This window comes from Onychomys torridus, chromosome 3 (assembly GCF_903995425.1).
Source record: "Onychomys torridus chromosome 3, mOncTor1.1, whole genome shotgun sequence".
Taxonomy (NCBI): domain Eukaryota; kingdom Metazoa; phylum Chordata; class Mammalia; order Rodentia; family Cricetidae; genus Onychomys; species Onychomys torridus.
Genome location: NC_050445.1, coordinates 94,666,410 through 94,692,132, shown reverse-complemented (window position 1 = coordinate 94,692,132; position 25,723 = coordinate 94,666,410). Strand labels below are relative to the sequence as shown.

The following is a 25,723-nucleotide window of genomic DNA, read 5'->3' as shown; positions in this document are numbered from 1 at the left end:
TAGCCTGTAATTTTCTTCTCTCCCTCATAGTGAATTCATTTTTATCTCAACTACTCAAACTTTCCCATTTGGTCTTCAATAAGAGAATATTTAAAACCTGTTGGAAGAATGAGAAAATATAGAGAGAGGATTAAGGAAATGTTAAGGGTACACTAGTTTCATCCTTCCATCAACTGTCTTATAAAGCTAAGTGATTATTACTAGCATGCCCATTGTATGGAAAAGGATCCTGGAGACTCCAGTACAGAGTTAAATTTTCAGAATCAGGTTGTTATGTATAAGGAATATAAATCAAACCTAAATCCTTCAAAAGCCCAATCCCTTGATCTTTCCTTAAAGTTGTCGTTTGACTCTTCTACAATTATCTTCTTGATTCTTCTGCCAGGAGCTCAGACTACTTTCCAAACCTCCATGATCCATGTGTATTCAACCCAACTCAGGTTCAAAGTTAAAAAGTACTTACAGTTCCTCATCTACTTTATCACCACCATTTATTCTATAACGTCCAAACATCCTAAAAATAATTTCATAAGAAGGCAGGTTCATCTGTCATTTGGTTTATTGCTAACCCTCATGGGATGTTAAGGATATCAAGTCATGACTAACTCTTTCTCTTTCTCCTAAAATGAGCCTTTAACAAGCTGAAGGTCTAGGTACAGAAATACACATTCTCTGACTGCAATTTGGACTCAATGCTCTAAGAAAGAACCCTAGCTAGGGGTTTTATCTGAAAACTGAAATTTAGGATTTGTTATTGTTGTTTTGAGACAAGGTCACAAGTATCCTAGTTTTGGCTAGTATTTAGTAGTATTCAGTTTGGGCTGAAATTACTATGCAGCTGTGAAGTCCTTGAACACCTAATCCTCCTGCCTATACCAGCCGTGTGCTGAGATTAAACTTATACACTACTACACCTAGATAATTGGGAACTTTTCTGTGAGATTGTGTCTCTAGCAACATCAGAAGCTATATCTGTAAAGTCTTATTAACATGTCATCAGAATGTGAGTTGAACAAGGAACAATGAACATGGCAAACTGACAAAGAAAAGCCTGTGGAAATACAGGCAATTGAGTAAAGCTTGGAATGGTGAAGTGGCCTTTCCAAGGAAAGAGCACATCAATTTGTTTTCCTTTTCCAGGAAGCTCAGAAAACATATACAAGTAACAGTATATGGACAGAAAAGTTCATATTTAGGAAAACATATGTATACAATACACATATGTGTGTAATAACAATGAATGAATAAAAATGATGTCCATGAATTGAGTGGAGTAGGGAGTGGTATATGGAAGGGTCTGGAGAGAAGAAATGGAAGGCAGAAACATTATAATTATTTATAATCTCAAGGATAAACAACAACAAAAAGCTGTGGCACTAAAATGTCTGTATACTGGAGGTGGGGATGTAGTTAAGTTAGTAAAATGCTCAACTAGTATGTACATTACCCTGGGATCAAACTGTAGTACCAAGTACCACATAAACTGGGTAAAATTGGATTTGAGTTATACATTCCATGTGTATTTTGAAGGTGGAGGAGCAGAGAGTAATAGTCTCTGAGTTCTGTAAGTATCATAAAAGGTGGCATGTATACTACTCTATTTTCCTGACCTGGAGTTTGACATTCTGGCAATAATATGTATTTATTTATACCAAATATGCTGAATCTCTCCTAGCCAGTATTCGCAAGACAGTTTATTCAGCACATGGTGTAAATAAGAGCCAGCAGAGGTAGAGTACATCTGCAGATATGTAGATAAAAAAATTGCCAATTTTGTAACTTTATGAAATATCATATTTGTCAGTCACCCTTCATATATGATAGCTTACACAGTTATTTATAGACATGAGCTGGGATGTCACAACACATAAAGCTCCAAATTCTTCCAGCCATCACTGTGCTCCTCTGCCCTGGTCTCTTCCGCTGTGGACTGTCTCTGCTCATCCATCCTTACAGCTAGCTTGCAGTGGGAGCATCTTTTTTGTGAGTTTCATCATCAGCCACAGCTGGGACTTAATTTGTATATTTTTAATGAGGAAAGAAAAAATAGACCTTCCAAGTTAGAAGTTTAAAACCTTCGCATTTGGCTTTTCTTAATTAAATGTATAATTCATGAGACACTTAGTTTGAAGCCATTGGATTTTTAAATACTCTCTCAACCCTCTATGACATTTATCTGTTATTAATGGTGGTAATGCATTCTTCTTATGATGATTCAGCAGTAACATTAGTACAGAATGATAATTGGTCCTTTCTTGTAGTTTTTCATTAACACCATCCTCTACAATTCTATTATTATTAGAAATGGCAGTTCTGCAGTAAGCAATTGAAAACTATCTGCCGCTCTCTTAAGCGTACCACCAATCCTATTTCCCCAGGGGACAATTGTGTTTTTGACATATCTGCAGACTAGATCTCAAAATTGGGGCCATGTTTCTTGAAGTGAAAAAATAAATTATTATATAAAATATTATATAAAAATAAAATATATAAAAAGCTGAAATATTCACATTTAATGGATAACCTCCCTTGCTTCAGATATTCTGAAATGAGCATACTTTATTACAATACTACAAACCTTACATAGTCCTTTAGAAATTAAGCTGTCAAGCTCTTGGGTAGTAAATTATGGGTACATTAACTCAACAGCAAAGATCTGCCTATAGCATAATAATTCCTTTATTGTGCTGAAGTCTTGATGTTGTGTGGGGCAAGGTTATGATGCAATACTGAAAATGGCCTGATATGGTTATCATCTATCCCTGTCTGAGCACCTATGTGGTCTCCAAATGCTGCTTGGGAACCAGGATTTTATTAAATCTCTTCTGATTTACACACCTATTTTCTGGAACCATGGAAAGGGAATTCTCTGGGACTTGCAAACAACCCCATAAAGGTCCCTTGAGTACCCATTATGGCTAAGTTCCAGATATTTCTAGGATTGATGGTCCACTGCAAGCTCTACCTACAGAAGAAGTAAAAACATGGTCTGTTTTTGAACACTTGTGAGAAAACTACAATTCCAAGAAAGATAAGTTTAGGGATATAAATGTATAAGGATTACACTTGCTTTCTTGTATCTCAATATCCATACACTATAGAAGTATGCAGAGAATAGGCTATACACTGTTTTCAATCAAGGATGATTTAATTCATTTAAGAGGTATCTATTAAGATCTAAATATATTCTCATTTATACACCATGTGGAGATGATGGTAATTGTGTCTTGTGAGTGGCATCTGGTGGTCAAGAATGATGCACAATGTTCTCATAGTGCCCTATACAATTATATCTTATTTTCTCTTTACTGTGGGCATGTGGTGGATGCTTGTGTACACATGTGTGTGTGTGTGTGTGTGTGTGTGTGTGTGTGTGTGTGTGTGTGCAAGTAAATGGCAGGGTTGAACATTGGGTATCTTCTTGTACTGCTCTCTACTGAATATGGAGCTCTAATTTCAGCTAGAACAAATAGATTGGGTCAAAAAGAGGGAGAGGGCCTTGCCACGTAAATATCAAAACACTAAAGGAAAGAAAGAAGGCCAAGTAACATATAAAGGAAGACCTATAAGAATTACACCCGACTTCCCAATAGAGACTCTAAAAGCAAGAAGGTCCTGAACAGAGGTTTTGCAGACATCAAGAGACCATGATGCCTGCCAAGGCTACTAAATCCAGCAAAACTTTCAATCACCATTATAGTGATATTTTATTTGTATTGAAATGTGATTTTATTTGTATGTTAATAAAGTTGCCTTGGGGTCAGAGCAAGCCAGAGCAGAAGCTAGGGTGGTGGTGGTGCACGCCTTTTTTTTTTTTTTTTTTTTTTTTTTTTTGTATGTGGAGCTGAGGATCAAACCCAGGGCCTTGTTCTTGCTAGGCAAGCTCTTCCACTGAGCTAAATCCCCAACCCCTTCAAATATCCCAAAACACCATAAAGGAAAAAAACAAGATATTTCATTACAAAATCACATCACATTTAAATAATACCTATCCATAAATCTAGCTCTACAGAAAATACTAGATGGAAAACTCCAACCCAAGGAAGTTAGCTGCACCCATGAAAACAAAGGCAATAGATAACATAACACCAGTAAAACCCAAAGAATGAAACACACACAAACACACACACACACACACACACTAACACTAACACCACCATCACCAATAATAAAAAAATAACAGGGATTAACAATCACTGGTCGTTAATATCTCTTAATATTAATGTACTCAATTAACCAATAAAAAGACAAGGGTAACAGAATGGATCCAAAAAGAGTATCATTCCTCTGCTACATATAAGAAACACACTTCAATTTCAAAGACAGACATTACCTCAGAGTAAAGGGTTGGGAAAAGATTTTCTAATCAAATGGACCTAAGAAGCAAGCCAGTGTAGCTATCCCAATATCTACCAAAATAGACTTCAAATTAAAATTAATCAAAAGAGATATAGTAGGACATTTCATTTTCTTCACAGAAAAATCCAAAAAGATAAGTCTTAATTCTTAACATTTATGCCTCAAATATACACATTTGTAAATGAAACATTACTAAAGCTTAAATTACACACATTAATAGTGTGAGACTTCAACACCCAACTCTCACAGATGGTCAAGTCTGCCAGACTTAGTAGAGAAATAGTGGAACTAATAGATATTATAACTCAAATGGACTTAACAGTTATCTACAGAAGATTTCACCCACAGACATAAGAATATACCTTCTTCTCAGCACCTTGTGGAACCTTTCGTAAAATTGACCACATACTAAGTCATAAAGCAAATCTCAACCAATACAAAAAATTTTAATATCTCCCCTGTATCTTATCAGATCACTGTGGATTAAAGTTAGACTTCAACAAAAACACAAACTACAGAAAGCCTGCAATCTCATGGAAACTGAAAAACTCTCAAATCAATAGCCACTGGGTCAAGGATGAAATAAAAAAAGAAATTAAAGACTTACTAGAATTCAATGAATATGAATGTATAACACACCTAAATTTATTGGACACTATGAAAGCAGTGCTAAAAGGCAAATTCATAGCACTAAGTGCATACATAAAGAATTTAGAGAAATCTCACTCTAGCAACTAAAGAGCACACCTGAAAGCTCTAGAAAAAAAGAAGCAAACTCACCCAGGAGCAGTAGATGGCAGGAAATAATCAAACACAGGAATGAAATCAATAAAACAGAAACAAAGGAGAGAACAATACAAAAAAATTGATGAAACAAAGAGTTGGTTCTTTGAAAAAATCAACAAGATAGACAAACCCATATACAAATTAACTAAACAGCAGCAAGAAAATATCCCAATTAACAAAATCAGAAATGAAAAGGGGGACATAACAACAAACACTGAGGAAATCCTAACAATCATTAGGCCCTACTTTAAGAAACTGTCTCCACAAAATTGGAAAATCTAAAAGAAATGGACAATTTTTTTGATAGGCACCACATACCAACACTAAATCAAGATGAGAAAAACAATTAAATAGCAGTCACTAAAAGCATCCCAACCAAAGTAAGCCCAGAGCCAAAAAGTTTCAGCACAGAATTCTACCAGAATTTTGAAGAAGTGCTCATACCCATATTCCTCCAATTGTTTCACACAAAAGAAACAGAAGGAACATTGCCCAATTCTTTTTATGAGGCTACAGTTACCCAGATTCCCAACCACACAAAGATACAACAAAGGAAGAGAATTACAGACCAATCTACCTCATGAACTTTGGTACAAAAATATTCAATAAAATTCTGACAAAGCAAATCCAAGAACACGTCAAAAAATCATCCGCAGTGATCAAGAAGGCTTCATGCCACAGATGCAAGGATGGTTCAACATATGAAAATCTGCCAGTGTAATCCACCATATAAACAAAGTAAGAGAGAAAAAAAACACAGGATTAAAAGCATTAGATGCTGAAAAAAGTCTTTGACAAAAATCCAACACCCCTTCATAATAATGATCTTAGATCAGGAATATAAGGAATATATCTAAATGTAATAAAAGCAATATATAACAGCCAACATCAAATTAAATGGAGAGCAACTCAAAGTGACTCCAATAACATCAGGAACAACACAAGACTGTTAACTCTCTCCATATCTATTCAACACAGTACTCTAAGTTCTAGTCAAAACAATAAGACAACAAAAGATCAAGGGGCTAGAATTTAGAAAGGGAGAAGTCAGTCTTTCACTATTTGCAGATGATATGACATTATACATAAATGACCCCCAAAATTCTACCATGGATCTCCTACAGCTGATAAAAAAAAAAACTTCAATAATCTGGTTGGATACGAAATTAACTCAAAAATTTTGTAGCCTTCCTATATAAAAAGGATAAACAGGCTGAGAAGGGAGTCAGGAAAACAACACCCTTTACAATACACAAAAAACATAAAATATCTTGGGATAACTCTAACCAAAAAAGTAAAAGATCTGTATGACAAGAACTTAAATTCTTTGAAGGAAGAAAGTGATGAAGATATCAGAAAATGGAAAGAACTCCCATGCTCATGGATCAGTAGAATTAACATAGTAAAAATAGCAATTTTACCAAAAGCAATCTATAGTTTCAATGCAAACTTCATCGAAATTCCAACACAATTCTTTACAGACCTCAAAAGAACAATACACAACTTCATATGGAAACCCACAATAACTAAAACAATCCAGTACAATAAAGGAACATTCCCAATTATCACTTTATATGTGTTTTTTTTAATTTTTTTATTATATTTGTGTTTTAATTTTACACATCAGTCATGGGTTCCCCTGTCCTCCCCACTCCTGCCCCCGCCCCCACCTTCTCCCCATCCCCTCCCCTCCATTCCAATCTCCTCCAGGGCCAAGACTCCTCTGCCGATTCATTTAAACCAGGTGGATTCAGTATAGGCAGGTCCAGTCCCCTCCTTCCAGGCTGAGCAAAGTGTCCCTGTGTAAGCCCAAGGTTCAAAAGATCCAGCACACACACTAAGGACAGGTCCCAGTCCCACAGACTGGATGCCTCCCAAACAGTTCAAGCTTTTCAATTGTTTCTCTTATCCAGAGGGCCTGATCCATCTGGGGGCTCCACAGACTTTGGTTCAGAATTCATGTGCTTCCATTCATTTGGCTATTTGTCCCTGAGCCTCTACAATCTTGGTCTCAACAATTCACACTCTTACAGTCCCTCCTCTTTCTTGACAATTGGACTCCTGGAGCTCCACCTGGGACCTGGCTGAGGATCTCTGCATCCACTTCCATCAGTTATTGGATGAGAGTTCCAGCACAACTGTTAAGGTGTTTGGCCATCTGATCACCAGACTAGGTCAGATCAAGCTTTCTCTAGACCATTGCCAACAGTCTACAGAGAGTGTATCATTGTGGATTTCTGGGGACCTCTTGAGCACTCTGCCTATTCCTGTTCTCATGAGGTCTTCATTTATCATGGTCTGTTATTCCTTGTTCTCCCTTTCTGTTCTTGATCCAGCTGGGATCCCCTGCTTCCCTAAGCTTTCTTTCCCTCAAAGCTTGCCCTTCACTACTCCCACTGTCGTCCAGGTTGTTCATGTAGATCTCATCCATTTCTCTGTCATTGGTGATCCCTGTATCTTTCCTAGGGTCCCATTTTCTAGGTAGCCTTCCTGGAGTTGTGTAGCAGTCTAGTCATCTTTGTTTTACATCTAGTATACTCCTATGAGTGAGTACATACCGTGTTTGTCCTTCTGAGTCTGGGTTACCTCACTCAGGATGATTTTTTCTAGATCCATCCGTTTGCCTACAAACCTAATGATGTCATTCTTTTTCTCTGCTGAGTAGTACTCCATTGTGTATATGTACCATATTTTCTTTATCCATTCTTCAGTTGAAGGGCATCTAGGTTGTTTCCAGGTTCTGGCTGTTACAAACAATGCTGATATGATCGTAGCAGAGCAAATGCCCTTGTGGTGTGATTGAGCATTCCTTGGGTATATGCCCAAGAGTGCTAAAGCTGGATCTTGGGGAGAGATGGATTCCCAATTTTCAGGAAGCGCCATATTGATTTCCAAAGTGGCTGTACAAGCTTGCATTCCCACCAGCAGTGGAGGAGAGTTCCCCTTGCTCCATATCCTCTCCAGCATAAGCTGTCTTCTGTGTTTTTTATCTTAGCCACACTGACAGGTGTAAGGTGATATCTCAGAGTCATTTTGATTTGCATTTCCCAGATAATTAGGGATGTTGAGCAATTCCTTAAATGCCTTTCAGCCATTTGAACTTCCTCTGCTGAGAATTCTCTGTTTAGTTCTATAGCCCATTTCTTAATTGGAATGTTGGGCCTTTTGATGTCTAATTTTTTGAGTTCTTTATATATTCTGGACTTTAGCCATAAGTAAGATGTGGGGTTGGTGAAGACCTTTTCCCATTCTGTAGGCTGTCACTTTGTCTTGTTGACTGTGCCCTTTGCAATACAAAAGCTTCTCGGTTTCAACAGGTCCCATTGATTGATTGTTTCTCTCAGTGTCTATGCTACTGGTGTTATATTTAGAAAGTAATCTCTGGTGCCTATGCATTCAAGAGTACCTATCAGGTTCAGAGTAACTGGATTTATGTTGAGGTCCTGCCTCAACTTGATGTGCCATGCTTTGTTGATGAGCCATGAAGGCCTACCCCTTTCTGAATGGAGATGGAGGAGGAGTGGATGAGAAGGAGGGTAGATGGGAGGTAGGGGAAGGGAATGCGAGGAGAGGAACGGGGAAATTATGGTCAGCATGTAAAACAAATGAAAAAAAAATTATAAGAAGTTAAAACAAGTAAAAAAAATTTAAAGAAAAAACAAGAAATCTACTATGTAGCAAAGCATCATCAACTCATGATACTCCTTCCATTGCCTCTCTAGTGCTGTTATTACAGGTGTACCCACAAAGTTTGGTAAAATTAATATATCCAATCCGTCCTGCCTGCAAGATGTTCAGAGGTGAGAGTAGCAAAGAACTTGCAGGAATGGCCAGCCAATGACTGGTCCAACTTGTGGCCCACTCAACAAGATGGAACCCACACCTGACACTGTCTAGATGACCAAGAACCAGAGCTGCACAGCCCAGAGGCCCAGGACAGAGCTAACATGATTGGAAAAAAGTCAATGAAATGATTCCTAATGATATTATGCTATACTCACAGATCAGTGCCTAGACCAGTTGTCATCAGAGGGGCATCATATAGGAACAGATATGAGTAGATGCCGAGCCCTACAGCCAAACACCAGACAAAGCCAAGTAAACTCCACAGAAGAGGAGAAGGGAAAATTGTAGGGGTTGGAGGGCACCAGAATACCATAAGAACACAGCCAACAGAATCAACTAAGCAGTGGTCATAGGGGAATCACAGAAATTGAGATGATAAACACAGACCCTGAATGGGTCTGAGCTAGGCCTTCTGCATATACCCTATGGTTTGTAGGTTGGTGTTCTTGTGAGACTCCCAGCACAGGCGGTGGGGGTTGTCTCTGACTCTTTTGCCTGTGCTTGGACCCCTTTTCCTCCTACTGGGTTCCCATGGCTAGCAGTGATATGAGAGTTTGTGCTCAGTTTTATTGTATCTTGTGAGGATATATTCATTTGATATCCCTAGGATGCCTGCTCTTTTTTTTTGAAGGGAAACAGAGAATGTTGATCTGAGGGAGAGGGAACATGGGGAGAGGGATTAGGAGGAGTGGAGGGAGGAGTAACTGTGGTCAGGATGTATGAGAGAAAGATAAAAATTTTATGTTAAAAAAGAAAAGAGTGATGCATGCATTGTGAATTAGTCCCAACCAATAAGACAACACTACATTTATTTGCTCTAGAAACAAAAAACACACCAACTAGGAGGAAAGAGATATGGAAATTTGCAACTTTTCTCAATAAAAAATTTCTTCTCTCTTTTTTCTTACAATGCTATTTTGAGCCTTTCCTTGCAGTGATTTTCCATTTAAGTTAAACTGTCAACAACTTTATGACATGAATACAAACATTAGTTTCATACCACAGTACTATCTTCCGCCCACAGGCATAGTTGATGCGAACCACTGGCACACAGTCAATGGTTCTACCAAACTAAAAGTTGGACCTGAGAAATTTAAATGACAGTTTCCTTAAAACAAACTGGACATTCAAAAATTTTATGAGGACAGGATTGAAATCTTCATATCCCCAAAGTTAAGGGGCAGAGACTTCTTTGGCTATGGTGGAAACTATTATCTCATAGCAAAGGTGAGTTTTCATTGATTGAACCATGGCATTTCTTTTTTCTGTCATTTTAAAATAAACTTTCATATAGTGAATTAATGCAAGTCTTCTGATGGTTACTTAAAAATACCATCTATTTATTTACATATTTTGAGAAAGAGAAAGGGATATATATACACATGTATGTACATATATGTAAATAATGTTATCTCTCTCAAAACATATATATATATATATACAGAGACAGATAGACAGACAGACAGAGAGGGGAGAGAGAATGAAACATATTCGCCATGGCATTCTGTCATTCTGTTTATGTCAAGGTCAGGGGACAAATTCGGAGGAGGAAGTTCTGCCTTTCCACCCACATAGCCATCTCAGTGGCTCTTCTCTGGTACTTTTCATGGTCAACACCTGGCTTTACTACAGAGAGTTTTCTAGTGGTTCAGAAATATAGAGAATATTGTACATAGAAGTGCATAATGAGTGGTTTGTGCAGATTTTTGTTTCAAATGGCCAATGCTCTTAATCAAAGTACACATGGAGGTAAGAATTCTTGATGGAAGGATTGTTGTCTGTCTAATTGATGTGATCATGAATTTGAAGAGCTTCGGAGCTATAGCAGAAAAAAAAATACCATTTGCCAAAGTACCAAAGTGAAGTTCAAAGAATCACTATAATATAGTAAGGAGGTAAAGAAGAACTTTTATTTTATCAAGATGGCCATACAACATAGAAGAATACATCAAATAAGAGACATATATGTTAGAGATAATGTGAGAGACAAAAATTTTATAGCTCACAAGTTTTGGGAGTGGGAGGGATTTAGGAGGTAGGAACTGATGTTCAAAGAGAAGTCTTCATACAAATTTTATATTTTAGAGGTGAGTGCCTGGGGTTATAGCCAGAGAGGTAACTGCCTCTGGTTCCCACCGCTGGACACAGACCATCCTGGGAGGACCTGCCCAATTTGACCCCAGTTTCTGGCCAATCAGAGGGCCCTGTGGGAAGGCTCCCCTTTTCCAAGACTGCAGGCAGACAGTGCAGTCTCCACACCCTGCTCCCACACCCATCTGCCAGAGACCCCAGCCACTTCCTGAGAATCAGAGACCATCCCCCAGCTTCCATCCTGCCCTGGAAAGCCCATCTGGACCAGAGACCAGAGGAACTCCCATATGGACAAGAGGAGCTCCCATCTGGACAAAATAAGGAGACCCCAGGGACTTCCCAAGACTCAGAGTCTAGGCCCCAAGCACCTAACCGGCCAGCACTCTCATCTGGACCAGTGCTCCCATCTGGCCCAGAGCTTCCATCTGGACCAGAGAGAGGCTCCCTAAAACTGTCAGCTCTCTCTGCACCAAGTACACTGATAAGACCAAAAACAAACCCAAGAGGAGATGGGCAAAAGTGAAGGCAGAAGTACATACAACAAAATAAAGAGCAATACAGCATCACCAGTACCTAGCCCTTCTTCAACAGCTAGACCTGAACATCACGAAATGGAAGAAGAAGTAAACACCCTTACAAGTAACATCATGAAGAGGCTAGAGCCTTATATAGAAGAAATCAAAAATAAAGTAGAGGAACAGACAAACAAAAAATGGGAAGAACGCTATAAAAAACTAGAGGAAAGGATGATTAAAGCAGAAGAGAACAATAAGTCCTTGAAAGAAAATCATGAAAAAGCAAGAGAGACAGTTCAAGACCTGAAGAGGGAAAAAGAATAAAATGAAGAAGACACTAGCAGAAGGAATGCTGGAAATAGAAAATCTGAGTAAACAAACAGGAACTTCAGAGGCAAGTATAACCAACAGAATGCAAGAGATGGAAGAGAGGACCTCTGGTGTTGAAGATATGGTAGAAGAAATACATTCATCAGTCAAAGAAAACACTAAAACCAACAAAGTCATGACCCAAAATGTCCAAGAAATTTGGGACACCATGAAAATAAAACTACGAATAATAGGGATAGAGGAAGTAGAAGAATACCAACTCAAAGGCACAGAAAATATATTTAACAGGATCATAGAAGAAAACTTTCCCAATTTACAGAAGGAAATGTCTATGAAGATACAGGAAGCATATAGAACACCAAACAAACTAGACCCCCCAAAAAAGTCCCCTTGCCACATAATAATTAAACAACTAAATGTACCGAATAAAGAAATAATATTAAGGGCAGCAAAGGAAAAAAACCAAGTGACTTATAGGGCAAACCCCATCAGAATAACACCCGATTTCTCAATGGAGACTTTGAAAGCCAGAAGGACCTGGACAGATATAATGCAGACACTAAGAGACCATGGATGCCAGCCTAGACTAATATACCCAGCAAAATTTCCATCATCATAGATGGAATGAACAAGACCTTCCAAGACAAAACCAGATTTACACAATACTTGTCCACAAACCCAGCCCTACAGAAAGCACTAGAAGGAAAATTCCAACCTAAGGAAGGCAGATACACCCATGAAAACACAGGCAATAGATAACACCACAGCAGTAAACCCCAAAGAAGAGAAGTACGCACACACTACCACCAAAAAATAAAAATAACAATAGGAACAAACAATCACTGGTCATTAATATCCCTTAATATCAATGGACTTAATTCACCTATAAAAAGACACAGACTAACAGAATGGATACAAAAACAGGACCCATCTTTCTGCTCCATACAAGAAACACACCTCAAATTCAAAGACAGACACCTCCTCAGAATAAAAGGCTGGGAAAAGACTTTCCAATCAAATGGTCTTAAGAAGCAAGCTGGTGTAACCATCCTAATATCCAGCAAAATAGACTTCAAACTAAAATCAATCAAAAGAGATGATGAAGGACATTACATACTCATCGCAGGAAAGATCCACCAAGATGAAGTCTCAATTCTGAACATTTATGCCCCAAACACAAGGGCACCCACATATGTAAAAGAAACATTACTAAAGCTTAAATCACATATAAAACCCCACACATTAATAGTGGGAGACTTCAACACCCCACTTTCACCTCTGGACAGATCGGCCAAATTTAAACTTAACAGAGACATAATGGACTTAACTGATGTTATGGCTCAAATGGACTTAATCTATATCTACAGAACATTCCACCCGAACAAAAAAGAATATGCCTTCTCAACACCCCATGGAACCTTCTCTAAAATCGACCACATACTTGGCCACAAAGTAGTTCTCAACAGGTACAAAACAATTGGAATAACCTCCTGTGTTCTATCAGACCACCATGGTTTAAAGTTAGATTTCAACAAGAGAAAAAACTGCAGAAATCCTACAATCTCAAGAAAATTGAATAATGCTCAACTGAAGCACCAATGGGTTAAGGAAGAAATAAAGAAAGAAATTAAAGACTTCCTAGAGATCAATGAAAATGAATACACCACAGACCCAAACTTATGGGATACTATGAAAGCAGTGCTAAGAGGGAAATTCCTAGCACTGAATGCACACATAAAGAAGCTGGAGAAATCTCACGCTAGTGACTTGACAGCACACCTGACAGCCCTTGAACAGGGAGAAGCAAAGTCTCCCAGGAGGAATAGATGCCAGGAAATTATCAAATTGATAGCTGAAATCAATAAAATAGAAATAAAGAGAACAATACAAAGGATTAATGAAACAAAGAGATTGTTCTTTGAGAAGATCAACAAGTAAGACAAGCCCTTATCCAAACTAATCAAAAGACAGAGAGAGAGCATCCAAATTAACAAAATCAGAAAGGAAAAGGGGGACATAACAACAGACAATGAGGAAATCCAAAGAATCATCAGGTCATACTTCAAAAACCTCTACTCCACAAAACTGGAAAATCTAAAAGAAATGGATAATTTTCTGAATAGGTACCACATACCTAAGTTAAATATCAAGACCAGATAAACCATTTAAATAGTCTAATAACCCCTAAGGAAATAGAATCAGTAATTAAAATTCTCCCAACCAAAAAAAAAAAAAAAAAAAGCCCTAGACCAGATGGTTTCACTGCAGAATTCTACCAGATCTTCAAAGAAGACTTAATACCAATACTCTTTAAATTGTTCCACACAATAGAAGCAGAAGGTATATTACCAAACTCCTTCTAAGTCTACAATTACTCTGATTCCTAAACCAAAGATGCAACAAAGAGAACTACAGACCAATCTCCCTCATGAACACTGATGCAAAAATACTCAATAAAATTCCCGTGAACAGACTCCAAGAACACATCAAAACAATTATCCACCATGATCAAGTAGGCTTCATCCCAGGGATGCAAGGTTGGTTCAACATAAGAAAGTCCGTCTATGTAATACACCATATAAACAAACTCAAAGAAAAAAATCACATGATCCTCTCACTAGATGCAGAAAAGGCATTTGACAAAATCCAACACCCCTTCATGATAAAGGTCTTGGAGCGATCAGGAATACAGGGAACAGACCTACACATAATAAAGGCAATCTACAGCAAGCCAATAGCCAACATCAAATTAAATGGAGAGAAACTCAAAGCAATACCACTAAAATCAGGAACAAGGCAAGGCTGTCCCCTCTCCTCTACTTATTCAATATAGTACTTGAAGTTCTAGCCAGAGCTATAAGAAAACACGAAGAGATTAAGGGGATACAAATTGGAAAGGAAGAAGTCAAGCTTTCCCTATTTGCAGATGACATGATAGTATATATAAAAATTCAATCAAAGAACTTATACAGCTAATAAAAACCTTCAGCAACATAGCAGGATACAAGATCAACTCAAAAAATCAGTAGCCCTCTTATAAACAACAGACAAACAGGCTGAGAAGGAAATCAAAGATACATCACCCTTTACAATAACCACAAATGATATAAAATTCCTTGGGGTTACTCTAAATAAGCATGTGAAGGACCTATATGACAAGAACTTTAAGTCCCTGAGAAAAGAAATTGAAGAAGATGTCAGAAAATGGAAAGATCTCCCATGCTCATGGATAGGCAGGATTAACATAGTAAAAATGGCAATCTTACCAAAAGCAATCTACAGATTCAATGCAATTCCCATCAAATTACCAACACAATTCTTTACAGATCTGGAAAGAATAATATTCAACTTCTTAGGGAAAAACAAAAAACCCAGGATAGCCAAAAGAATCCTGTACAATAAATCAACCTCTGGAGGCATCACAATCCCTGACCTCAAGCTCTACTGTAGAGCTACCATAATAAAAACAGCTTGGTACTGGCATAAAATCCGACATGTGGACCAATGGAATCGAATTGAAGACCCTGACATTAACCTGCACACCTATGAACATACAATTTTTGACAAAGAAGCCAAAAATGTACAATGGAAAAAAGAAAGCATCTTCAACAAATGGTGCTGGCATAACTGGATGTCAATGTGTAGAAGGCTACAAATAGATCCGAATCTGTCACCGTGAACAAAAGCAAGTGGATCAAAGACCTCAACATAAATCCAGTTACTCTGAACCTGATAGAAGAGAAAGTAGGAAGTAGTCTTGAATGCATTGGCACTGGAGTTCACTATCTAAATATAATACCAGTAGCACAGACACAGAGAGAAACAATCAATCAATGGGACCTGTTGAAACTGAGAAGCTTTTGTAGAGCAAAGGACATGGTCTACAAGACAAAGTGACAGCCTACAGAATGGGAAAAGGTCTTCACCAACCCCACATCTGACAGATGGCTGATATCCAGAATATATAAAGAACTCAAAAAATTAGACATCAAAAGGCCCAACAGTCCAATTAAGAAATGGACTATAGAACTAAACAGAGAATTCTCCACAGAGGAAGTTCAAATGTCTGAAAGACATTTAAGGAATTGCTCAACATCCCTAATTATCTGGGAATTGCAAATCAAAACGACTCTGAGATACCACCTTACACCTGTCAGAATGGCTAAGATCAAAAACACAGAAGACAGCTTATGCTGGAGAGGATGTGGAACAAGGGGAACTCTCCTCCACTGCTGGTGGGAATGCAAGCTTGTACAGCCACTTTGGAAATCAATATGGCGCTTCCTTAGAAAATTGGGAATCCTTCTCCCCCAAGATCCAGCTTTAGCACTCTTGGGCATATACCCAAGGAATGCTCAATCATACCACAAGGGCATGTGCTCAGCTATGTTCATATCAGCATTGTTTGTAATAGCCAGAACCTGGAAACAACCTAGATGCCCTTCAACTGAAGAATGGATAAAGAAAATATGGTACATATACACAATGGAGTACTACTCAGCAGAGAAAAAGAATGACATCATTAGGTTTGTAGGCAAATGGATGGATCTAGAAAAAATCATCCTGAGTGAGGTAACCCAGACTCAGAAGGACAAACATGGTATGTACTCACTCATAGGAGTATACTAGATGTAAAACAAAGATGACTAGACTGCTACATAACTCCAGGTAGGCTACCTAGAAAATGGGAACCTAGGAAAGACCCAGGGATCGGCCAATGACAGAAATGGATGAGATCTACATGAACAACACTGGGCGACAGTGGGAGTAGTGAAGGGCAAGGCTTGAGGGAAAGAAAGCTTAGGGGAGCAGGAGATCCCAGCTGGATCAAGAATAGAAAGGGAGAACAAGGAATAACAGTCCATGATAAAAGAAGACCACATGAGAACAGGAAAAGGCAGAGTGCTTGAGAGGTCCCCTGAAATCCACAATGATATATCCTCTGTAGACTGCTGGTAATGGTTGAGAGAAAGCCTGATCTGACCTAGTCTGGTGATCAGATGACTAAACACCCTAACAGTCGTCTTGGAACTTTCATCCATTAACTGATGGAAGTGGATGCAGAGATCCTCAGTCAGGCCCCAGGAGGAGCTCCAGGTGTCCAGCTGTCGAGAAGGAGGAGGGACTGTAAGAGCGTGAATTGTTGAGACCAAGATTGGAAAAAGCACAGGGACAAATAGCCAATCGAATGGAAGCACATGAATTATGAACCAAAGGCTGTGGAGCCCCCAGATGGATCAGGCCCTCTGGATAAGTGAGACAATTGAATAGCTTCAACTGTTTGGGATGCATCCAGGCAGTGGTACCGGAACCTGTCCTTAGTGCATGAGCTGGCTGTTTGGAACCTTAGGCTTACACAGGGACACATGCTCAGCCTGGAAGGAGGGGGCAAGACCTGCCTGTACTGAATCCACCAGGTTTAAATGAATCCCCAGGGGTGTCTTGGTCCTGGAGGACATGGGAATGGAGGGGAGGGGCTGGGGGGAAGGTGGGGGTTGGGGTGGGAGGGGGGATGACAGGGGAACGCATGGTTGATGTTTAAAATTAAAATACATAATAATAATAATAATAATAATAATAACAACAACAATAATAAATAAAACATATGTATAGAAAACAAGAAATCAGAAAAACAAAACAAAAAAATTACAGTTTAATGTACAGATTTGTCCTTGTTATGATCATTTTGCAAAACTTCCAGCTAAAGCTACATTTCTAAAATATTTGAATTTTTTACATTATTATTTTATATGTCTGAGTGTTTTGTTCACATTTATGTATAGAAAATAATGTTGAATCCTGTGGAAGAGTTGTGAGATGTCATATGAGTATGAGAACCAAGACTGGAAAATCAGCCAGTACTCTTAACCATGGGCCCATCTCTCCAAATATATCTTTGAAATATTTTATAGTCAGAGTACTGGGAATTGTGTAAACAATGGAAGACTTTAACCATCATGGAATTTATAGTCACAGAAATAGCTATAATTTAGATAATAAATACCCTCCAAAAGTAAATCCTATTGAAGGCTTACACCATGAAGTGGTGGTATGGGAAAGTAGTGGACATTTTATTTATAAGGCTTAGTGGAAGGTCTCTAAGTTTTTGGAGTCGTGGCCTAAATGGGTACATATGATCCAAGATCCTTAAGTTTTTATCTTTCATATACTGGCCATGAAGAAGAAATGTACTGTGCTATATGCCCCCTGCTATTGTTATCTGCCAATATCATCAAGGACTGAAGAGCAATGAGTCTGACTTTGCTTGTACCTGTAAAAGCTATGCTCTCAAACATGCTCTTTATCATTAAACATGGATTATTTTAGGAATATGTTTCAGAGACAAGAAGCTTGGTGATGTAGATATCACAAGATCAAATGAGACAGAATACTAACACTAATTTCTGACTTTATTAAAATGTTATCTACTGAAGTTATAGCCTATATAACAATTGTTTTCTATATACACACACAGGATGCTTTTCCATTTCGCAGGTCCACTCTCTGTTAGAATAGTTTCACTCTCTCTAAAATCCTCCCCATTCCTCCCAGAGGGGCAGCATGCTTAAAGTTTTGCTTACGGTTAAATTTAGATAGAACACATTTACAAATCATCAATGGTAGAGACCAGATTTCTTTTATCCAGGCAGAAAGAGGAACAATAACTTCTTAATCATATTTATTCAGGTAGAAGTATATCATATTATATGTTCTATTGCTTTATGTTTTTATGTTATGTTAGACTATAATGTTCTATCAGGTTAAATTCTTATGCTATGTTATGTTGTGTTGTAATGTTATAACAGGGAGAAAATTTCTCCCATGGGGATGGTTGAACACTGTCTTCCTCATCCTCATGTCTCAAAGACAAATCAAAGTACTAATCTACCAAATTTCACACTGTGGAACCAATAAGTTTATTGTGCATACTTATGGAATATGGGTGAGAGGTCATTGGCAGGAGTAATGGTGACCTCAAAGAAGTTGTACAGGAAGGTCTGCACCCATTGGAACTGATGGCTGCTTCACAGCCATGTAGATGGAGCCCCTTTGATTAGCCTTCCCAGATTATGTAACATATCTCTATGGATACGACCACAACTGCAGTCCAGGGACGTGGAATGAAAACAAAGTTGTATACACATGTTTGGGAGGGGTAGTTGGGATCTCAGATGAAGGTCCAAAAACTGTCCCTGGTGTCTCCTTTTATAAAGTAATGCTAACAGTCCAGCCTTGATGATCTGTGGCAAGTAGTCACACCTTTCCTAATGAAAACTGCAGCTGTTCCATCTGAATGACCATGTTTTATAACACTTACATTGTTATAATGTTATGTAATTAGTCAGCATTTATATGAAAAATCCATGAACTCATTTTCATGTCTTGCTTTTGAGCACAGACACTTTCATTGACAGACAGACTTATAGAATTCAAACATGCTCATTTGCTTCCCTTGTGTTCTTAGAATGTTTCTTTAAAAAAAACACATTGAAGACTTCTATTGTTAAGGGATGCTTTGAATATGTTTTTGTGAACATACTGGAGGAACAATCTAACACACTTAGATATGCTAATAATATTAAAATTATTATGACTTCTCCCGTGATGTAGGCATACTCATTGTATTCACTGTGCCAGTTGTACATGGACAGAAAGGCACAGAATTAACTTATACACAATTTGTTCTAAAACTCATCAGCCTTTATGACCTTGCTTTCACTATGAGTCTATAACTGATTTTTAAGGGAAGTAATATTGATATCAGCACATAAGAGTTAGAAATATTTTGGCTCATAGAAACACACACACACACACACACACACACACACAAATAAACAAAAAAATATTTTATACCACTTGAACTTGAAAAATACTGGACTGGGCAGTGATATCACATGACTTTAAGCCCAGCACTTGGGAGGCAGAGGCAGGTGGATCTCAGTGAGTTCAAGGCCAGCCTGGTATACACAGTGAGTTAGAGGATAGCCATGACTGTTTCATAGAGAAACCATGACTATTTCATAGAGAAACCCTGTCTCAAAAAACAAAAACAAAAAAGAAAAAGATAATACATAGATATAGAAGTATCACAGCTCAGCATAACTAACGAACCTAGAGGTGACAAATCTAGAGCTTATGTCATAATTGGTGAGGAATATTGAAACTTTTTCTTCTTTGGCACCAGTAATATAATGGTAGGTATCACAGTTATCCAGTATCATACAAAATGCAAGCCACAACATTCAGGCAGGGGAAATAAATAAAAAGAAAAAAAAGTAAGGATTATGTTAAATTATTCCTCTTTGCAGAACATATTTACTTAGAAAACCCTAGAAATTTTACAAAAAGACTTCTATCACCAGTAAATCTGGCAAAGTAGCAGATAACAGCACACAGAAATCAATAGCTTTCTTATAAGAGACAAACAGACAAAATGATTCCATTGGGAAAAATTGTAAACAAACAGCAGTCACTTAGGAATAAATTTAATCAAGTAATAAAAAGCTCTTAATGAAAATAAGACACAAAGATGTGTTAATTTCTACAACAAAAACCAAAAGAACATTATTCCATCATACCTATGCTCAAAGGTGTAGCATGAATCTTAAAGAGTCTTATTAATAAAACTCAAACCCAAGGCCAGTTATTGGGGTGATTGCTGGAAGATCAGAGACACAGAACAAGCCACAGTTTCCTCACCTCGCCAGTCCCTCAGCTGGTCTTGTTTCCTCAGACTGGAAGCTTCTGTGTCCTCATCCCAAAGGCTCTCAGCTGAACTGTGCTGCTCCAAAGCCTGAATACTTCTCCAGTTATGGTTAACTACATGCTTTTTTTTTTTAGTTCCTGGTCCTCATGCCTTATATACTTTTCTCTTTCTTCCCCTACTCCCTAGGATTAAAGGCATGGGTCACTATGCTTAGCTGTTTCTAAAGTGGCCTTGAACTCAGAGATTCAGCTAGCTCTGCCTCCCAAGTGCTGGGATTAAAGGTGTGTACCACTACCGCCCAACTTCTGCTATAGCTTACTCTTCCCATTTTCTAGCCACCATTTTTGGCTTTGTTCTAGTGGCTGTCTGTTCTCTGACCCCAGATATGTTTATTTCAGGGAACACACAATATTTTGGGGAACACAATACCCACCACACAAAGGGATGAAGTTACTTTTGGTGAATGCTAAAACTGTTTGGGAGGAAACTACTAGGCTGCCCCAACATCATTATTGTCAGATATCCATGGAATCATGCTGATGATTTCCATGGAAATAGACAACTTGCCTTCACTTTCATCTAAGAGTCTTGTTCCTTAAAAATGCTTACTTTAATGTATTTTGTGTTATCCACTGATTTAGTTTCATAGGACTCATAACATGACAATGAGGCCTTCAACACACTTTCTCATTCAGAAATGACAAAGTGACAAGAGAATGTCTCTCCTGTTTAGCTTCTGTATTTATTTTCATTGTGTAAATATATAACTGGTTTACTTATAATTATTTTGTATTTCTATCATCCATGACTAAACCAAGTTGAAAAAATTTTCAACACCATCAGGATTCTTTGACCATAGTCACAGCACTAGGACCTAGTATTTCCTTATTTTTGAGTATCACATTATGGTACTGGAACAGAACAGGTTAAAAAAAAAAAGGGAAAAAAGACACTATCAAAAAGCCTAAGCAATGTTTATGTGCACTGTACAAGAATATAACTTTATGCTGATGCAGCATTGCGTGCACAGTAAGTCTTCTCTAATACTTTAGGTGAGCATGATGCCATATTTGTTAGTAGTGAAGAAAAACACATTGTTAGCTTCTAATTAGGTTCCTTTGCTTTTTGTGCGGGCATACCACAAAGGTGATATAAAATGAAAATAATAATAAAATGTTATAAAGACTTAGAAAACAGACTTAGTTTAACATTAGGAACACAAGTTTGCTTTTTGTCTTAAAATGCCTGTTTTATGACTTTTAGAAACTCCCATTTTAGTAATGGAAGCTAATATGAATAGGCAATAGTGGCTCATGTGAGGGGCCAAGAGTGCCTGCATGGGACAGTTCCAAGAAGAGTGCTGGAATTTTCCTGTATGTAAAAGCCAAAGGTGAAAAATGAAATTATAATATTAGCTTTCATTTTTAATAAGATACTGGCCATTATATAAATTAATGTAATTTAGATACTTAACATAGTAATGTTTGCCTAATTCTACATATGAGGAAGCTGATCATCAAAGAGAGTTAATGGACAAGACATATACATTTTCATGAGCAGTGGGTCATAGCATAAGATCATGTCATAGAAAACTGCAACACAAAGACTTTTTAGAGCTCCCAGTTTCATCTTCTCAAAGACATATTTGTTCAGTAGCTAAATGAAAAGTACTTTTTAAATAAAAACATTAGAATGCAAGACACTCTAGATGGTTGGTGAAATTCCTTGAGCTTTTGTAGCCCTTCTGAATGGATGGTGGCATGTCAGTCATTTCAGGACCCTGTGTTCCTCTTTCACCTTCTGATGGATCCCATGGATTGGCTGACACAAACTACCCACAACGTACCTCCAAAATGTGGTGGTGGGCCACAGAGGAGCACCACACCTTGACCTTCTCGGACGGACACTGTGCTTCTTGTTTTGGTTTCAAAATCTTCAATATCTTGGGAAACAAAGAAAACAGGTTCAGAGTTCCTTACATTTTAGAAGTTAAGAAGAATCTGGATATCTTAAAGGGAACTTATTTTGATTGTTATGAGTAACATATAATCATATTTTGGCTAAACAGAATATGAAGCTAATAGCTCATTTATCTGCAGTGGTGAATCATTCACAAAGTCTTGCATTTCTTTCTGTCTTCCTTTTAGATATAATTCAGTAGAGATTGTGATAAACACATTTGTTTATTATGGTTACTCACTGTGTTTACTTTTATTCTCTCATACAGTTTGTAACCCAGCATGCAGTCCTCTAAGCTTAGCACATATTTAATATGTCCAGTCAAAGTAGATTTAAAAGGGTATGCATGCTGGACAGTGGTGGCACATGCCTTTAATCTCAGCACTGAGGAGTCAGAGGCAGGTGGATCTCTGTGAGTTCAAGGCCAGCTGGATCTACAAAGTGAGTTCCAGGACAGCCGGGACTCTTATGTGGAGTAACTATATCTTGAAAAAAAGAAAAAGAAAAGAAAAGAAAAAAATGAATAATAAATGGATGTGCTAAAATCTACTTTTTAGATTAATGGCGGCCATTTGATGGTTAGATAATGCCTCAGATTTAGGATATGTTGGCCCAAGAAATAAAGCTGCCATTGATAGAATCAGTGTACTCCTTTCTCTCCATCCCACCCAACAAAACTGCTTCTTGAAATTATGTGGGATTATAGTGATTTCCTATATTAAGCAAATCTAGAAATTTAGAAATGGATGAAATCTTAATAAACCATCTAGTTAATATTTAAATCTTTCAACACTCCTAGGGAAAGTCTACCAGCCTCCAGGAAGGGCAAATGCTCAATTCCTTTTGAACATCAATGCCTTCATCTGTAAAATACATTCATTCATTCACTCATTCATTCATTTGTTCATTCACTCATTTAGTGAACTGATCACCTTCTGAAGGATAGGAATGTTGTTTAAGTGCAAAAGCAATATTTGTATGTATAACAGAGAATAGCAAAGGACTGACTCACTGTTATTCTGCTAACTCTGTAGTAGGAAAATCATATTTAACAACAACAACAAAAATGTACATTGCTACAAAAGTGTGACCACCATTTTGAAACAGATTCTGCTGCCTCTGAAGATCTAGTCTCTCTTCTTCAGTAGTATCAAGGTTGGAACCAAATATATTTCTCTAACTAGATGATATATATTCTCCAGACTTATTTTAGGTGCATATACCAAACAGAAAAATAACATAGTTCCTGTGTTTGAGATTGCATCACTACAAATATTCATGGTTCTTTTTCACTCAATTTCACTACCTCTTGACATGGCAATAAAATAAAAGCCACTTCTTATTCATAAACTGCTTTTTGGATGTGAAAGATTTACTGTTATCTGCATATTTAAGAGACTCTGTGACAAGATGAGCCCATTGTTCTTGGTTGCTCACCGTAATAACTACATGGTAAGACCCTACTGTTGAAGACACCCTCCATTTTTGTTATGAGACTTAGATAAATCAATCTTGAACTGACCAGAAAACTCTTCTCTCTCCTAGGGAGCTTACTCAGTGCCAGGTGTTACTATGAAGTCAGCTAAGCAGAAAACACATCAGTGGTCTTACATAATGCTAGACTCTGCATGCTATAATACTGGCTTCCCCGGCAAATTGTACACATTGACACAATATTCAAAAAGTACTCATTGATATGGCTGTTGTAGGACAACTAACAGTTTTCCTATTGCATATGAGACCTGCTCCAAAGGAGGATTTCACACCAGGAACTACAACTTTGATCAAAACTCATGACTGAAGATATCAAAGGCCTTAAAGGAGCAACCTATTGTTTTTGTTTTGCTAAATAGTCATGCTATCAAACTTTTTTCTAAAAAATTGCTTATAACATAGATATATGCTTCTCTCAACTTGGGTCAAAGAAGCACTTTTGGTAATGGGCAGTGTGATTAATGCAAAAAAAAAAAAAGTGGATATGTAGGAAGATAAGGTCTATGAGGCTAAGAGATGAGCAAACCTGAAGTCTGCCTGAGAGGCAACAGGCACTGACAGTGCCTAGCCAATGAGGGGTGACAACAGAATGTCATTGGATTCAGATGCAGCCTGGGTGCTAGGAGGAAGATATATAAGGCTCTCCCCATTGCTGTATAAACAAGTCTGCTGCTTGTCATTTACCTCACTCCTGGTGTCTGCTGTAGCTGAAGTTTTACTATGTCCTACCTGGTCCTTGGTCAGGTCACATCTCTTTCACATGCCAGTCCCACAGCCACTTGAACCCAAGTAAACACACAGAGGCTTATATTATTTATGAACTATATGGCCATTAGCTCAAGCTTATTACTGACCAGCTCTTACACTTAAATTAACCCATAATTCTTATTTATGTTTAGCCACATGGCTTGGTAACTTTTCTCAATTCTGTCTTCACATCTTGCTTCCTCTGCATCTGGCTGGCAACTCCTGACTCAGCCTTCCTCTTCCCAGAATTCTCCTTGTCTGCTTATTCCACCTATACTTCCTGCCTGGCTACTGGCCAATAAGCATTTTATTTATCAACCGATCAGAGCAACACATTCACAGCATACAAAGCAACATCACCCATCAGTCTGTGCCCTTGATGCCACACTTCTCATCACCTCTCCCAGGGAGACATTAGGACCCAACAACACTACCTAACTATATTTCAAAACTAATAGTCAATAGACAGACCTGTTGTTTCTGTTTCTTGTAGCCCTAAGAAGTGGCTAATCTGAGTATTTTTATCCCCCTTTACTATTATATTTGAAAGGTGTCATTAAAATTATTATTCATTTTTAGTGGTCACAGAAAGAAAAACACTGTTAAAGTAAGTGAGGAGAAACTGAAGGGAGGTATGATATTAAGAAGCTTTGGAATGAATGCTCTTGGTGTCACATTGCCAGCCTCTTAAACCTGAAAACATGTGTCATGTTTTCAGTGTTAATCAGAAGTCATTATAACCATGGTGATAAGATCCCTGATTCCTTAACTATTGTTTTACACTTCCAGATAAATGGCATCCATTGGTAACATAAATTCTCTGAGATCTTTGTGCTTACAATAGGGTTTTTATTAGCTGCCACAAAGAAAATCACCTTCTCTCAAAAGT

At 37.9% G+C, this 25,723-nt stretch overlaps 1 protein-coding gene across 4 annotated transcripts in view; it reads right to left on the bottom strand.

Moving 5' to 3' along the window:
- Cntn6 (contactin 6) overlaps positions 1-25,723 on the bottom strand; it is a 347,844-nt gene that overhangs the window by 127,511 nt on the left and 194,610 nt on the right. For all 4 annotated transcript variants that reach the window (XM_036181619.1, XM_036181617.1, XM_036181615.1 and 1 more), the window contains exon 5: positions 22,481-22,576. In XM_036181619.1, coding sequence (XP_036037512.1) covers positions 22,481-22,576 — 96 coding nt within the window. The remainder of the gene's footprint in view (positions 1-22,480; positions 22,577-25,723) is intronic.